Source organism: Sabethes cyaneus, chromosome 3, assembly GCF_943734655.1.
Source record: "Sabethes cyaneus chromosome 3, idSabCyanKW18_F2, whole genome shotgun sequence".
Taxonomy (NCBI): domain Eukaryota; kingdom Metazoa; phylum Arthropoda; class Insecta; order Diptera; family Culicidae; genus Sabethes; species Sabethes cyaneus.
In genome coordinates, this window is record NC_071355.1 from 22620536 (window position 1) to 22638865 (window position 18330).

The 18330-nt window shown below is 43.0% G+C and overlaps 1 protein-coding gene across 2 annotated transcripts in view; it reads right to left on the bottom strand.

The window, feature by feature from the left end:
* The window catches only part of LOC128742024 (TP53-binding protein 1-like), a 41765-nt gene extending 24965 nt beyond the window's left edge, over positions 1-16800 (bottom strand). For both annotated transcript variants that reach the window (XM_053838202.1, XM_053838203.1), the window contains exons 1-4: positions 16393-16800; positions 6664-7894; positions 5278-6596; positions 3812-5213 (exon numbers count right to left, since the gene is read on the bottom strand). In XM_053838202.1, coding sequence (XP_053694177.1) covers positions 3812-5213; positions 5278-6596; positions 6664-7894; positions 16393-16444 — 4004 coding nt within the window. In that variant the 5' untranslated portion in view covers positions 16445-16800. The remainder of the gene's footprint in view (positions 1-3811; positions 5214-5277; positions 6597-6663; positions 7895-16392) is intronic.
* Positions 16801-18330: the final 1530 nt, after the last annotated feature.

Genomic DNA, 18330 nt, shown 5'->3' on the forward strand with positions numbered 1-18330 from the left:
TGGGTTAGGTGTCCTGTTTGTTTGGAATACTGTCATTTGATCCGAAGTGGAGATCCATAAATTGATTTGATAATTCCATACTGTCTTGCACTGCATTATTTCGAGGAGGATTTTGTCGTCCGGAGTCTTCTAATTTTGTTCCAAATTTCTGTCGTACTTGTTTGTGGATCTATTGATTCTGTGAGTTTTAGTATACCATTTGTAATGTTCTGCCTTTTTAGTCTTTGAAAGACGGCTGTCATTTTTTTGGTTTTAGTAGATTTTCCAAGTTACTATGTTGATTGAATTGTGATAGCGCCGATTGTTTGTTTTTCCAGGCATTTTCGACTTCTTCACTCCACCAGTATTTGGGAGAATATTTATTTAGTGTCTTATTTCTTTTTATTATGTTATTTGCCACTTTGGTTAGATCTTTTATTCCTTCCACTTCACTGGAATCTAACGAATTTAGCTCTTTGTTAATCCGTTTTGTATTGAAGAAGTATTTCTTCTTTCCATATACTTGCCAACCGATTCTTCAAGTACCTTCCAGGTTGAATCTAGAACTAAGTTGTTTGACACTAGTATCAAGTCTATCGCAGATGCATTTGAGTTTAATTGTTGAGGTTTATATGTAGTGCTTCCATCATTCAGTATTATGAGATTAGTGTTGTTTATTTCGTGGAGCAAAAACGTGCCTTTTCTGTCGGTTTTTTCGTTTCCCCAGGCTAAATGATGGCTATTGAAATCACCACCGAAAATCACTTTATCGAAACCTCTCAACTCTTCCAAGATATTTTCAGTGTCCTGCTGGTATTCGTTTATGTCGATTGTTGGGCTAATGTAAATCGCTTCCAAAATTAGGTTTAGAGAAATAACTTTAACCGCAGCGCATTGATCTAGCTCTGAATTTACGTTTAGTTTAATCGGTTGGAAACCGTATTCCTTTCACAGATATATGCCAGCTCCTTCGTATCCACCATCGCGAGATTCTAAGATCTTATTATAGCCACTTACGTTATACATGATTGTGATCGTGCTCATGTTCTCTTTTAGTCCATGTTTCTGACAGAAATGCAGCAGAGTATGGCCCAGCTTTGAATATTACATTGCAGTATCGTGAATTTATCCATTGTAGAATCGAAGACGAAATATTATGTGGACAGTGATTTATGATTTGAAAATCATATCGAATGGCAAGAACTCTCTAGTTACTTGTACGAAGTTTTCTTTTGCTTTGCCTTTCAGATTACATTCAGCAATTATTTTGGAGTAGTATCTCATTAGTGTTTCTTGCACGGTAACGATTGAGTTTTGCGTTAAACTTTGCTGAGTTGTTTCCGAGTTTATTTGCGAATTTACTCTTTCATATTCTGAGGTTTTGTGGGGATTGTCCAAACCAACCCCGATCGATTTGTTTTCCGAGTCGTTTCTGCGCGTTTACGGGATTCTTGTTGTTTGTTCGAGGGACAGTGAACTTTTTTTGCATCATTTTGTCTGTTTTTGTTGTTCATTTGCGGGTTTCTGGAGTTTCTTTCTCCTGGAAATATCTTTGCAGAACTTTCTGCTGGAGTTGGCTCCTCTGCGAATTCAGGGAGTGCATTAAAACTATTTTCGACGGGGACAAAGTAACGTTCTTTGGCTTCAAAATACGTTAGGCCATTCTTCGCCATTAAAGCTTTGATGTTGTCTTGGTGGGTTCTCTCCGGGCAGTCTCTATCACTTGTGTTATGACCAGTTTTGCAATAAATGCATCTTACCGCTGAAGTGCATTCATCGTACTCTTTCTGGCTTTCGTGTCTTGATCCACATTTTTGGCATCGTTTAGTGCTACGACAGTCACTCGTTTTGTGGTTGTATCGTAAGCAATTCAAGCACAGTACAGCTTTCCTAAACAAAGGTTGAACTTTGATTGAACAACAACAAAGTTCCACTGTTTCCGGAAGCCTATTTGATCTGAATGTTATACTAACTCTTCCTGTTGGTGATAACGAATTTTCTATGTAGCGGTTGAGTCTGTAGACGTTTATAATGGGGATTGAACTTTGAATATCTTTAAGTAAATCGTCTGGTGATAGTTCTAGTGGGATTACAGATTACCTGTCACAGATATGAGATGCTTTGGAACATAGGTTTTGTATCCATAACTTTTTGTAAGACTGTTTTGAATCAAACGATTAGCCGCTGTGAAGTTGTTGAGCTATACCAGTACTTTATAACTTCCTGAGTTTTTGATTTCCGTGACATGTTTTTCAACTCCATAGATTCTTTTTAGCATTCGTCCAACAGATATTTTGTTAATACTCGCTTTTGGTTCCTTGAGTAGTACATATACTCTGAATGGAGCATTATCCATATTAGTGTAAGTGTAATCTGTGGTAGCGGCTGTCGGGGTCGAAGTTTCTGAAGTTTCTGAATTTGGTGGCGGAGGCCCGCCATCTGGATCGTCGGTCTCCATTTTGCACCTCGCCCGCGTGGGCAAGATGGCAGTCAGCACGTTTTAATATCAGTAGTTATCTCTTAAGATAACTGTAGTTCGAATTGATTTTCTTCACTTTCCTAAGCGCGTTTTATTACAGATAATTAACGAGTTAAGAAATCTTGAAAAATTTTATAGGTTTTTCGAAATTAAGGGTTGGAATATTCAGCACTCGCGAGGGCGTCTGTACACTTCCCGTTTTACCGAAAGAATGATGGCACCGCATTGCCAACAGGGAGATGGAGGTAATCGTTCTCAATTGTTGACAATTTTACATCACTTTGCTTCTTTTTGGAGTAACGAACCGTTTGCACGGAATAAAAATTGTTTTTTCGCTGTCAACGCCGTATTGTGCTTCAGATTCGATAGATGCTGAAATTCAGGGTCTACCAAGTTGATTGTATCAGGAAGTTCAGATTCAAGCGTTGCGAAAAGTCAAGTTCTGACGTCGATGTCTTTCGCTGATTTTAGACCGTAGATGAAAACCGAAATTTTGAACTGGTTCACGGACGGACGCTAAAGCTCAAAATCTTCACATTGTCGATTATCTATTCCGGCATACGTTACGCAGTTGTCTGCGTTATTCTTGATGAGCCGAACGCGATCATCTCGTTTGCTGAACAAAGGTTTCTGCTGTCCAAAAATTGATAGTTGAGAAACTTCTAGTGGATTGGAACGCTTAAGCTGCGCAGCTTGAGCAGCACATTAGCTGGATTATCCAAAATACCACCGTCCTTCCTAAAGAGATCTTCATAAAGCAATTCCGTTTTCCGGGTCGTATTGAAACTCTTTGATAGTAGATGAAAAGAATTTAATAGTTTGTTCTGAAACGGTTCCTTGCGGTGCTGTTGGTTGTCCTCCTGACGTGTTCCACAAAGACCAGCTGGCGGTTGTTCTATAGAGAGACATCTGCCGGATAACTCCCGCCAGCGAAGACTTCTGAATATTATCATCTCCACCATCAGAATGTCGTTGAATTATCAGAATTTCTATCATGGCTCATCTTACCGAAAATTCCTCAAGTTAGATATTCATCTCCAAATTGTTACCTTCGTAATATTTTACACTGACGAGGAAAGTAAAATAGAAACCTAAATTGTCAATGAAAAACTTATTGCTTCGCTATGGTGATTATAATGCAAGGCCTACTCTGAATTTTCTATGATATCACATCATTAAAAAAACGATTGGCTTGAAAAGAATTTTAGATTGAAAAAACATTAACAAATCCTTTTAAAAGTAGACAGTAACTGATACCTTCCCCAACAGTTCCACCTTTTCGGTTGTTTCGGACCGTCCCCACACCCCACCGCACCGGCAACTATCAACGAGTCGTGAAAAGCAATCTCTTACCTTCGACCGCGGCGTCCTCCCTTCTTGCCTACCCCGCCGGAGTAGCCTGCCTCCGGTGTGGCTGGTGTTTGCGGTTTGTCCGCAGCTCCTCCTCGCTTGCTCCTGGTCGATCGCGAGCCCTTATCGCTGGCGGTGGATGATTCTTCTGGGGTGCGCAGGATCGGCGTATTGGAAGCACTCCCGCCACGTTTGCCACCAGTCTGGGGCGACTGCGGCAGCAGCTCCTCCGGCAGCTCGACGGCTTTGCATGCTTTGTTGATCGCTCTGGCTTGCTCTTCGTTCAAATACATATCGGAAGCGGTCACTTCGACCGTCTTATCCCCCAGGGCGACCACGTAGACAACCTCATTGTGCTCGTTCCGTTTGATGTCCGTTACGAAACCGGGCTCGTATGTGTCTCCACCGGTTAGGGCATGTACCGAATGATCACGGATGGGCAACGTGTCTTTGTCGCCGATAACAATCACATCCTTGGAGAGAGCTTTCGAGGCTCCATCTTCGAACCGAATCATATACTTGTTATCACCCTTGTAAGCGGTGACTTTTCCAGCGTAGTACTTCCGATCGGACCATCGAGCCAAGCAGCAACACAAATATTCTTCGGGGCTTTCTTTGACCGGTTCAGGAGTGGCTGACAGTTCCTTCTGGTTGCTTTTCTTTGCTTGCTTAGCCGCCGGCTGTTTCGATTTCAGTTCGTCCTCCTCAGCCGCATCCGACTCGGTGTGAGTCCGTTTTCGACCGGTTTTCTTAGCGGCAGACGAAGGTCGACCCCGTGAAGTTTTCGCCGTTGTCGACTTATCCTGCTCATTGTCCGAAACATCCTCATCGTCTTTGCAGAGTTCACGTTTGATCTTGCTGAATTCTTCGATCATTAGACTGGCAAGTGCTTTGGCCCCTCGAACGGTGTGCTTCGATTTGACGAACGCGTCTTTTAGCTGACCAGTTCCGCCGGAAGAGCTTTCAGTTGTACTGGAATGCGACAGAACCGAGTCGGCAGCAGGACGTGGAGGAGGGAGAGAGAACGGACCAAGACTGCCAACGCTACCATTGGAGGACTGTTTTGATGAATCGTTGCTGGTCAAATCTTGAGTGGATATCGCCCCAGCTGATCCCGTTGATGATAGTTTATGCTCCAATTTTTCAACCGAAAGAAACTGGAGTTCTTTTCCGTCGTACCATATATTGACTTCGTAGGTGGCCTCTTCGGATGTTAGTGCGGTGGATAGCTCCAGTTTGTTGACCGTGGAGGATGTCGTGGCAGCTGCGGTATCCGCTGTGGTAATGTCTGCCGGTGCAGGGGCGGGTTTTTCATCCAATTCAGACGTCGAAGATATTCCGTTGAATTTTCTAGCATTACTAGCGTACAGATTGATCTCCTCGGCGGTGCTTAAACCGGACGAAGCTGTAAAATGTTTAAAATTCAGTCAATTAAAAGCAGCCTAAGACAACAGTCTTAAAAAACCTACCTGTGCAAGAATCCACCTCCGATGATTCCGTTTTCAAGCTACTCTCAGTTATATTGACCGATACCGCCGTTGTTGTTTCCTCACTCGCTATCGGTAATTGTTTTTCCATTTCGGAAGATCCGGGCACTCCCGAGGTGGATGCTACGGTTGCATCTTTTTCGTCCACGGTGGAATTATCGGCGACGATTGCGCTATGCTCGTGGGACTCATCCTGCCGGCTGTTATCCACCGAGGGCCGCGTGATTTTGCTTACATCTTCCGAACTGACCTCGAACTGCTTCTGAATCGGTGTGGAATTATACACGTTGCTAGAGCTGACCGCCGTATTCGGGGTACTGCTTCCGTTGGAAATCAAATCCAGCCGCTGCTTTAACCGATTCGCTAGCTTATCCGAGCTGGACGTCGGTAGAGAGCATTCGATGCTATCGTCCAAAGTTTTTGATGTTTCCACTTTAGATACACTCTCGGGTCCATCGGTTGAATCGAGGTTTTTGTTATGCGCCGAACCCGTAACCTCGGTCTGACTGTCGGCATCGGTGGCAGTATCGTCTGATTTGGTAAGCGTTTCCATCAGCTCCTCGCCAGTTGTATTTAGGCTTTCCGTTACATCACCGTCACTAGATTTGCTTTGGGTCGGCTCAACTGCAGCTGAATCAACTTCCATTGCTTCCTCCTCAGGGGCAAGCTCGGCTGGAACTGGTTTGGAAGTGGAAGTAGATGCTGATTCTGTTTCGGACGTTGATTTGCTTACTTCCTTTTCCTCATCAGTACACTCATAGATTTCCTTCTTTTCACAGACTGGCTCGACAACTTCTGCTTTCGCAGGTTCATCGTTAGGTTCAGCATCTACTTCCATTGCTTCATCGGATTTGGCCGCCACGGTTGCTTCGTCTGGAACCGATTCAACGGGAACGTCAGCGTGCGACTCTACCGATGGTCTTTCGTCAGAACTTGTGACTGCATCGGGTTCAGGTGACTTTTCCATGGCCTCTGATGAGTTGGGTGCAGCGACTTCTTTTGGCTCTGAAGAAGAACTAATTCTGTCTTCGTTTTTATTTCCTTCTGGCACTGACAGAGAACTAGTCGGTTGGTCTTCGACAGAGGACTCTGTGGCTCTGTTGGCTTCACTGTCCGACAACGGCTCCGGTTTGGATTGAGCCTCACTTTGTGGAAGATCGTCGCTCGTCTGTTCCGGTGAGCTTTCAGTTGTTTCGATGGATTTAGGAACATCTTCCTCCGGCTTGGAAGTTGTGGGCTCAACAGTAACCTCATCTTCGGATTTCTTTTCTTCCTGGGTGACGATTGGGTCCGTCGATTCCCTGTAAGACAAAATAAAACCCAAATTTAAGGACCTCAAAATTTACCTTTTAACTTAATGACACTTACCGAACGTCCTTGTCCATTTGCGTCGGCAGGGGCTCTTCGACAGCTTCTTTAGATTTTCCATCTACCTCATCCGTCTTAGTTTCAACCGATGGCTTTTCACCTGTTGAGTCGGTTGGCTCGGATTGCTGCTCCTCCACGGCTTGTGCCTCTTCGGACAACAGTTTCTCCTCATCAACGATTGCATCGACCGGTTTACCAGATTCAGTTGATGGTTCAACATCGTCGGATTCCGTTGATTTAGAATCACTTTCCAGTAGTTTATCCTCGTCACTGTTGGTCTCGGATTCAAGCGCAGGTGTGGCTAGCGAATCCACCTTGTCATGTTCTTCTTTTTCGTTTTCAATTAGTTCAGTTGCAACAGCCGTGGCAGGAGTTTCCGTTTTTTCCTTATCCGAACCCGAAGGAAGATCAGACTCGTTTTTAGGCGGCGCTGCTTCTTCCTGATTCGGTTTATCATCAACAGCTGTCACTGATACTTCAGGGGTGCTGGTTTTTTCGTTAGTTTCTTCAACTTTTTGAGTTTCGACGACCTTTTCCTCCAACGCGGCACATTTCGGCAACTCTTCAACCTTCGGTTCATTATGTTGTTCAGGTTCAGTATTCTCCGCCGGTTTATCTACAGCAACCTCTTCTTCTTCGACGTGAATTTTTTTGCTACAACGTTCAAGGGCCTCGTCATCTTCCGAATGGCGGCGTTTCGCAGAATGCGATGGTTCACCTGAATCACCATTTGGTGTTTCTTCGACTGTAGTAACAGCATCGTCATTTTTCTTAACTGCAGCACCGTCAACTTCCATGCTTTCTGGTTCATTCTTGTCATCGCTCACTACGGAATCTGCTTCACTAGTGGCTTCCAGTCCGTTTTGGTGGTTCACATCTACCGACGGGGTAGGATCTTCTTTTTTCTCCTTGCATTCGGAAGAAGCAGTCGCAGAGCTTTGCTCTTCTCCTTTTTCGATTGCTTCCAATCGTTGAATCAGATCATCATTTTCCATGTCGACATCGTTATCCGAGTTACTTCCACCGGTTGCGGTGGTAGTTTTGGCAGTTTCCGAGTTGCCGGTGTCTATTTTATCCAGCCTTTCCAGCAGATCATCTTTTTCGAGCGGAATGGAATCGGTAGACGGTGCAACGCCGTCTCCGCCACCCTTCAACGTAGCGGCCGACTTGAGCTCATCGGCGACTTTTTCCTTCAGGACAGCTGGATCCATCGGTTCAGTTGGAGGAGGAGCTGTGGAGAATACGGTAGGCAAATGTATATTAGTTAACTAAGTTAATTAATTATTTCAATATCATTCTATTGGATCATTAAAGTATAGCTTTGAAAAACATATGCTGCTTCCGTTTCTTCGAACAAATAAAATTTAAATTTAAAAACGCAGTAAGCGTTTGGTTTGACTTGGTATGAAAATTTTCGTTTTTTCGATCAACATATCTATTTGGAAATCATTAAAATACTTCAACCTTGACAACGATTGGCTGTACGGAGGACCTTCAGTCTCTTCGCTGATCCTAAGTCCGTCAAAGGGGAGTGTGGAAAACCGTACGAATAACATTCCGGATCCTGAGACGCGACCAGACGATGACGGGGCACCAACGACGTCTCTTGTTGCTCTCAAGCGACTCTCTAGTGTACATAAAAAGCGGCACAAGCTGTTTCTCAACAAAGGATACACACAGGAAAAGGCCAGGAAACTGGCCCTTCGCTCTGACGACAAGCTACCGCAACCTCTCGAGCCTAAATCCATTGCGAAACAAGATTCTCCAGCCATACGCCTTAGAGTGGCTTCTCCTACAGACACTCCCAAGCGACCTACTGGGTAATCAAATTCGTCGCTAAATTTTTGCTTTATTTATCACGCATTGCCCCGCACGTGTCTGAGGACGAGATTTCAGCTCTTGTGCAAGAATGCGTTGCTGGTTCTCAGTCGATGGTTAAAAAACTAGTGAAACGAAATTCCGACCTGAAATCGTTGGCATTCAACTCGTTCAAAATCGGTATAGACGCTCTAGATGCCACAAATTGGCCAAGAGTAGTCTTTTTTTCGGGAGTTTGAAGATCGAAATAAATCGCATTTTTGGGAACCAGTTGCGGTAAAAATTCCGCGACCCACGATTTTGGATCCGTCGCAGTCATCAACAATCAATTGATTGTTCAACCACCGTCGGATATAGGGGACCAGCGGGTCCCCAGTTCAGTTAAGTCATTGCAAATTTCAAATTTTTAAAAAATTTATGCAGATTCTGTCTCCCATAGCCCATTTTCCGGCACCGCCGGTGACAACGCCCGAAGCCGCCAGCTACAACCCGATTATTCATCCGACCCGGTGCTTACACATCTATTATTCTATTATCAGAACACACACGGATTGCGCAGCAAAGTTTCGGAGTTTGCACTGGAAGTTTGTGACTCGCCATACGACTGCATTGTATTAACAGAATCTTGGCTCGACTCGCAAATCACTTCGACTGAACTGTTTGGCACAGAGTATACAGTATATCGTTGTGACCACACTCCAAAAACTAGCACTAAGGCTAGGGATGGTGGAGTGGTTATAGCCGTTCGACGTTCATTGTCATCCGCTTTGCTTGTCGATGCCATCGATGAATCAATTGAACATTTATGGGTAACGATAATGAACAATTATTCAAACATTGTGATCTCTTTATATTCCATTAAATCTGCGCAATGAAGTTGAAATCATTGGCCGCCACATCTCAAGCGATGTGAAAGTTGGTAATTCAATTTCTTTTAATGATGATTTGCTTTTATTCGGCGATTTTAATCGTCCTGGACTATCTTGGTCGTTGCATCCACAAACGGGCTACCTATTTGTTGACGCTGTACGGTCATCGATAAATGTCGGCAGTTCCCGTTCCGTTTATTAGATGGCATGGACTTACACAGCATGTACGAGGTTAATCCCGTATGTAACCAGAACGGCAGGTTTCTAGATTTAATTTTTGCGAATCAGCAAGCTTTATCTGCTTCTTCCGTCACGACCGCGCCCGATCCCCTCTGTAATATCGGCATTCATCATCCGCCATTGATTGTCAGCTTTAACAGGACGGTCAAAGCTAATTTTATTGACGAATTTGATTCTAACCGTTTTGATTTTCGTCGGGGAGATTACGATGCAGTCAACTTTGCATTACGAGAAGTCGATTGGATCTCAATCAACGGCTGCAACAATCTGAACGAAGCTGTATCGAGATTTGCTGCTAAAATTCATGAACTTATTCCACAGCATATTCCCAGAGTTCGTCCACGGTCTAAGCCAATTTGGGGTAACAGGTTACTTACACGGCTCAATCGCACACGGAAATCTGCTCTTCGTGCCTACCGGAAAAATAGAAATCCTGTCAACCGTTGCCGTTTCATTTCTGCAAGCAGATCATACCAAGCGTTGAACAAAGTCTCTATCGAAACTACGTGCAAAAAATAGAGCGCAATTCACGTTTGAATTTAAAAGGCTTTTGGCAGTTCATCAGCTCGAAACGAAAAGAGGATGGGCTTCCCTCTAGCATGTATCTGCGACACAGAGAAGCTTCCTCTGATGGCAGCAAATGTGACTTGTTTGCAGAACACCTTTTCAGCGTTTTTCACAGTGAGTGTGCATCATCGAATGATATTACCACAGTCCTTACGCATGTTCCTAGTAATCTGCTCACCGCAGAAATGTTTTTAATTACGGAAGAGAAAGTCGCAACAGCAATTGGCAATTTGAAGCAGTCCTATAGTCCTGGCCCTGATGACATTCCAGCTATTTTTCTGAAAAGATGCTGCGATGCTTTAAAATTGATAAAAAAAGTCATGATTTTCAATCTTTCCTTGCGATGCCAACAGTTCCCTTGTAGCTGGAAAGAATCATTCATGTTTCCAGTTTTCAAGAAGGGTGATAAACGTAATGTAGAGCAGTATCGTGGGATCTCCTGTTTGTGCGCCTGTTCGAAAGTGTTCGAAGCGATTGTTTACGATCATCTAATGTTTAGCATAAAAAATTACATCTCTACTGCACAGCACGGCTTTTTCCCAGGAAGGTCTGTGACTACAAATTTACTAGAATTCACTTCTTTTTGCTTACGTGGTATGGACCGATGCCGTCAGGTTGACGCTATCTATACCGACCTGAAGGCTGCATTTGACAGTGTGGACCATGGAATACTTTGTGCTAAATTTGATAAACTAGGAGTCTCTGTTGCGTTGTTAGCTTGGTTAGAATCATATCTACACAACCGGAAAATTGCTGTAAAGTTGGGTTTATCCCAGTCTAGCTGGTTTACTAACAATTCTGGAGTTCCTCAAGGCAGTATTTTGGGACCCTTACTGTTTTCGCTATTTATCAACGATATTACAAAACTATTACCACCTGGCACACGACTATTATATGCGGATGACACCAAGATTTATCAGCTTATTACTTCTTATGACGACTGCACTTGACTTCAAATGCTAATCAATTTGCTTTCTGACTGGTGCTGCCGCAACTACATGAGTTTAAGTATTGCGAAGTGTACTGCAATCAGCTTCCATCGTAAAAAACAGCCCTTAATGTTTGACTATCGTATTAATGGGATAGTGGTTAAACGCTGCGATGTGATCTCTGATCTCGGAGTTGTGCTGGACACACAACTAACGTTTAGGCAACACTATTCAATGATCGTAAACAAAGCAAATCGACAACTTGGTTTAATCCTGAGAGTCGGCAAGGAATTCGAGGACCCTGTGACTCTGCGCATCTTCTATTGCTCTTTGGCGCGTTCAATTCTGGAGACAGCTTGCGCTGTCATATTACAACTGGGTAAAACGCATTGAGCGCGTACAAAAACAGTTTGTTCGTAGGATATGCCGGAGACTGCCACGGAGAGATCCTGACAATATGCCACCATACGCCAATCTTTGCCTCCTGCTTGGTATTATTACACTCGAACAACGACGAAAGGAAATAATGGCTCAAACGGCTCACAAAATTTTGACTGGTAGCTATGATTGTCCAAACATCCTCTCAATGCAACAACTACACTGCCCTCTGCCCCGGTTCAAAAACGGCTACCTGTTCCTCGTTTGTGCCGATGTGGTGACAGTAAGATGGCAGGAGACTACGGTACCAACCCTCAAGCCGTGGGTAGAAGCGCTGCTACGAACATACACCACCTTTTCGAGCAGCGGAGATACCTCGAGCGAGAGGATCCTTCGTCTGCTCCAAAATCAGAACGATGGCCTCTACACAAACAAGGCGAGTACTTCGTCTCAGTGTGACAGGGAACACCGGCGAATTGGCGTTGGAGACAGGCCCTCTGTCTGCTAACCTGATTGTTAATAAAGGCTTCATGCTGAATTTCTGATCGCCTGCGATGCCAACGTCCACTACACAATTCGAGGCAGCACGGATGTGAATAACAGGGGTGAGTACCTATTTGAATACCCAACTGCTAACAATGTCAATGTATGCAATGTAGGGAACATCCCTTCTTTTGTTAATGCTATCAGAGATGAGGTTCTAGTTCTAGACCTCACTCTGTGCAACACTTCTTTAGTAGAGAAGGTAAAAAACTGGCATGTCTCTGATGAACTTGGTTCATCAGACCACAGGTATATTGTTTTTGATTTTGAGATAAACTTTCTCAAGAGAGAATACAGAAAATCAACCAAGATGTTCGTTCAGAAAACATCTGAGTAGCTCTCGGAGCTTCTGTTATATTAATTTACGCATACTAGCTGAGCTGGATCCTATAGAATAGGATTATTAATGCTTTTACCGCTAACTGTCCGTTAATTACGCGGACAGTTTGCAGTGATGTGCTCTGGGGGAATTAATCGCTCAGCAGCCTTCGTCGGGAGGCTAGGCGTTTATTCAACAAGGCAAAGATTACGTCCAGTTGGGAGGCCCAAAGGGCATCACTAACCAAATACAATGCAAGAGCTTTACTAGCTCAAAAGGAACTCCAGATTCAAGTTTTGCAAGAGCAACCAGACTCGTTTTGTAGTGTACTAAGATGCTCCAAAAATTTCAGCCAACCAGACTCTGCCTGAGGCGGCCCAAAAAGCGTTAGCTAAGGACCATAACAATGGATGGTTGGAGATTTTTATGAACAAGCATTTCCCATGTTCGCCAGTGACCACTGAAAGTTGAGTCATCACACAATGTGTCAAACGACTCGGTTCTACTTGCACGTCAACTGTTTACGAAGGCTTCAGTCACTTGAGCACTTAGCTCCTTTGACGGAAACCGCACTTCATTGCCTAGTGACGCTGACTGAAAAGTCGCTCCAATATCAAGAGACGGCACTTTGTGCTTTTATTGATGTTGAAGAACCCAGTCGACAATGAGCTGGATTCAACCAGGAAAATCACAGCGACATTGGGCAATACGTCGATCATAATCTCAACGATTAAAGGATGCTTTGGTTACTGATGGTCGACGCACTGTTGCACAAGCTATCACAGCACGGTTATGAGGTCATTGCGTACTGACCTGGGAAAAGCTAGAAATAGCATCCAGTTGGTATCAAGCGTAGGGCTGTAGACAAGCTAAATAGTTTATCTACCCAGACCCTGCAGTAGTCAAAAAACTACTTTCCTTAACGCGTAGTGAACTGCGCACAATCGTGCGATTCCTCACCGGGCATTGTTCATGTCTTTACCAGTTAAACAAAATTGGCAAGGTCTAAATTGGCATTTGTCGCTTCTTTTGCAGCTTAGAATTAGGAAGTTCAGAATACTTGTTCTGGTCATATGGAGCTCTTGCGTCTTCCAGGTACAGGCTCTTCGGAAGCTACATATTAACTCTATACTCTGTCTGGAAACGCAATCCTAAGAACATTATACAATGGGTATGAGCAATTCGTAAACTGTGACAGCAATCGGGACCAACTACAAGAGACAGGGTCCATGACTGTCGCAGGTGTATTTTGAACCCAGCGCCCTTCTGTCACACAAAAAACACGAACATATCTAGGGCGTACTTAGGTGTAGATCAAAGTGTAGATTCGAATATACGATGGCTGGCTTGCTAGCACAGCATCGTACTCCGAAGCGAACTGGGCGGGCTTAGATGTAGAGGAATTCCAGATAAACTAGTCAATCCCATCAAGGCTCAATACGAGACGTTCTCGTGCAAGGTGTTGCACAATGGCATCTTGTACGGCCCTATAAGGATTACTGCTTTTATTCCCGGTGCTATTTCTTATCGATATGGATGGGATTGGATAATTTCTAGGAATTTGGAGGAGCAAATTTTTACTCTACGTCAAATCCTCTAGAAATGTCAAGTACAATGTGCCTACGCATCATATTTTCGTGGATTTCAGGGCAGCATATGATACAGTTGAACGAGAACAGCTATGGCAGATAATGCACGAGTACGGTTTTCCGAATAAACTGACGCGGCTGATCAAAGCTACACTGGAGCGAGTGATGTGCTACGTGCACGTTTCGGGGACACTTTCGAGTCCTTTTTAGCAAGAGTAGCCAACTCTTAGCCTTCGCAGACGACCTCGACATCATTACTAGAAACCTTGGGACGTTGGAGACAATCTGCGCCAGACTAAAAACGGAGGCTGGTTACAAATCAATGCGTCGAAAACCAAATATATGATATGAAGGGCCTCAGAGAAAGCAACGTTTGCTTCCCACGGAGACAGCGATGAACTGGAAGTGACTGATGAGTTCGTATATTTGGGATCTCTGGTCACCACCGACAATAAAACAAGTAACGAGATCCAATGACGCACTCAAGCTGAAAAACGAGCCTACTTTTCCCTCCGCAAGACATTTCGATCGAGGAACACACGCCGCCGCACAAAGCTGACGATGTACAAAACGCTAATCAGACCGGTAGTCCTCTACGGACTTGAGGCAGCAACTTTGCTTACGGAAGACATACGTGCACTAGCCGTATTTGAACCAAAGGTATTGCGGACAATTTTTGGCGGAGTACAAATGGAAAGTGGAGAGTGGCGTAGGCGTATGAACGACGAGTTGCAGGCACAACTTGAAGATTTCCATTGTACACCTGGCGAAAGTTGGAAGACGGTGGGCCGGCCACGTCGCAAAGATGCTGGCTGACTGTACAGTGAAATCCATTCACTTCATGAATCTCACCGGCACTAGGAAAAGAGGGACCTAACGTACCAGATGGCTTAACTAGGTCGAAGCTGACTTGCGTGTGTCGTCGAAACGCCTAACGAGTCGGCGACGAGCAGCCCAGGATCGAGTAGAGTGGAGAGGAATTCTTGATACAGCAAGAGTCACCCCGGCTCTTCGGTGGTAGAAGAAGATATATGTAGTGAGACAAATATGCGTCCGTTTTTTAGTGGCACAGGTAGTCTCAAAATTTATTTCGAGTTTTTCTAGTATAGACGCCATGTTTTGGATTAATATTTTAAAATAAATTTAAAAATACGCATTTTCTTGGCAGTCAGTTAGCTAATATTTTATACAATGCAAATGTGTTCAAGTACATTACCATTTTCGTATTAAGCTCAAGAGACCAGAAGGAAAACATTGCCATTTGTAACCCTTTATTTTTTTCATATCCTTTTATCTTGTATTTTTACCAACACAGACATCAGTTTAATGATTTACTGCAGCTGATAAATTTGCGCTTGATGAGTTAACTTAGTGATTTCTCGTTTATTTAAAAAATTCAGTCGAAACTTTTTTAGAGCCAACTGTACACGGTCTGACGTTGACAGCGGTAGCTCAGGAAACAGGTCGAAAAATGTTTGAACGGAATGGAAGATTCCTTTCCGATCATCGTCAGTGAGCAGGCGCAGATGAAAGTGCGCTTAATGGAAAGTATAATTTTTCCCGCCTTTGTAAATACAGCCGATTCTGTGGCTTGGTAACTTCTTTATTACCACTTTCGAGATCTAAATTTTTTAAACTTTTTGACAGTGTTCATTTATGCTATGGCAATATACAATAGCTCGTTCACAAAAACATGTTAAAATGCTGACTGCATTTTTATATGTGTTCTAACAGACACTCAGGATGTTAAGAAATATACAATATTACCTTCACGTGTTTTTTTGGTCTCATACCATATTGTTAGTACTGACCTATGCACAATCGTGAAAACCGTTTTTTAAAGATTTTATAGCAAAAATTTATCCCACGTAGTTCTACGTCAACCATGCGGTATCTGTATAAAACAATGCTTGATTTTTTTAAATTCTTCCTGTTCTTTCACAAGTTATAATTCAGTAGTTGTTTAGGATGTTTTTTTTTCGAAACACCTACATAATATAAGACTAACTCACTTTTTTTGCTGAAATTTAAATAACTCCTGCGGAATCTTTAGATGTTGGATTTTGCCTCGACGCTGGTTAAAATCGCACGCAAAACACATACACATACTCTATCGCGAGCAATAAAAACACACAAAAAATGAGTTAAAGCAGCGGTTTTAAAGTGTTGGTGTTGCCAAGAGCATCGTCTCTTTTCGTTGTCAAGATTTTGCAGAAGCTGCTGCTTTGCTTCTCTGATGCCAAGAAGAAGTGAAAGAAGAAGTAGTGTACCCACCGCCGATCGGAGGGCACGTATGCGGTACGGGGAAAAGGTATTACCTGTTAGCCCTCGCCAGCGCCACCGCTGCACGACCCAACCCAGAAACTAGAAAAAGTCAGTTCTGGTACAGAAGATAATCCCGTCTTTCCCTTCCGGGGAGGGCTCCCAAACGGACAGAAAACCACTCCACAAATCACGTTCACCCCGGCGGAACTTACCACTGTTGGAGGAAACAGGCGATTTTTCCGTCAAATTCGACTCCGCATCCATTTTTCCTCCGGTATAACGCTGTATAATTTTTCAGTTTCTTCGATTCAGCCTTGTCCTGCTTACTCCCGGCAACTTTCACTATCGGTCGTCTCGTTCGCACTCACTTTGAAGTTCAAAACGCGCTGCTGCTTGTTCTCACACGGAATACCTCATACAGAACACGAAGAGAAAGATGTCCATCACCAGCCGCGGAGCAATATCTTCCGGGTTGATTTTCACCGCTAAATACCACTTTTGCCGGAAGAATTTCACTTTATCCACGCGCGCTGCACAAAGCTAAACAAATTTGTACTAGTTTCACTTCGGATTTTCGCGAAAAACACTGCGAACTTTTGTTTAGCCGAGCCCGATCGAGTCGCTTACTTTTTCAATGCACGCGAGCCAGCGTTGCCAAGAGCGCTAGAAAATGCTGTTGTGTCCGACTTGTCATCACTTTCGGGTGGAATATGTGAAATTTGAATGAGGTGGTTTTCAATAACAATGATCATACGATTGTTGAAGCTAAAAACTTTCGTAAGCTCTTTTGGCGAATAAACATAAAAAAAGCATTAGAAGTTTGTTGCAGTTTTGTCACTTTGTCTAGCAAAATGTGTAAATTTGGATATTGAGATAATTCAGTTTCTGTGAAGCTGGTAGAAATCTGGCACCGCTGAAGCAAAGCCGCCTTCCAAGATGGACGTCTGGTTTGCGAAACTTGACAGGCGCCGGCTATAGAAGCAATTTTCTTGAAAGTTTTGTTACGTTTGCGAATTGTGCGTGTGTTGGTGCCGTTTGTATACAGGTACACGGAGATGTGAATTTTAATGTGAAGCGTCACCCTGCTGAACCGGTTCGGCTCGGCGAAGAACGTATAGGGTAACGCTTATATTTGGAACACGCGGAGAAGATATTATGTTTCCTTTTGATGAAAAGCTTGAATTTTTGAAGATATTTTTTGAATACTTTGAAACGCTCTCAGCTACAATAAAAATTTATAACATCTTTCTTTGAAATATTGTACTTTGCAAAATTATTTCCTCTAATGCCAATGTGCAGGACAGGTAATTTTTTGAAACGGTTTTAATATATTTTATGTGTTTTATGTGAGTTTGATAATTAACCCTCTAACGGGCAACACCGTAAAACGATGCGATCAAGCTAATGACTATTATATCATGAAAGTTCACACAAAAAAACCTTAAGTTCTGATTTTCATGCAAAAATTATTATCTGGAGGAGCGCCAGGTAAGAAAAAGTCCAATTTCTCTTTTTCTTTTTTCATGTCTAACGCTCTGCCCAGATATTTTTTCAATTCAGATATATTACAAAATTAAAATAATGCATGAAATTTACTCATAGAAACATTTTTTAGGTCAATCATTTTGTTCTAGATGTCCTTTTCCTTCAAAAGTAAAAAAGGGAATATTCGCGTATTAATTATTTTCCGAATTTTTCGGAATTTTTGTTTTTGAAAGATGATAACTTTTGAATGCATGTTCAGAATATTATGATATTAGTATCAAAATGTCAAGAAATCTGTTCTGAACACATTTTGCGTATTGCCAATTAAAAACAAATTTTGCATGCGCCTCTGGAGCTCCAAAAGCGAGGGCCATCTACAGACGGTCTTACCCGTTAGAGGGTTAAAAGTTTAAAATTATTTATCATTTTCGGGTAATTTTTCAAAAAGACGTATTGTTATTAATTATGTTTATTTACTTTATTAAGTTTTTGGAAAGTTAGATTAATCAATGAGGTATCTTCTTCACTTCACATCAAAATCAACCGTTGAGCAGTGCACTATGGGCAAAAACGAGAGAAAAAACGGATGCAATTAAGATACGACCTGCAGGCTGATAAAATATACGTGATCCCAAGTAAAATTTTCCGGAGAATCGCGTGGTGCC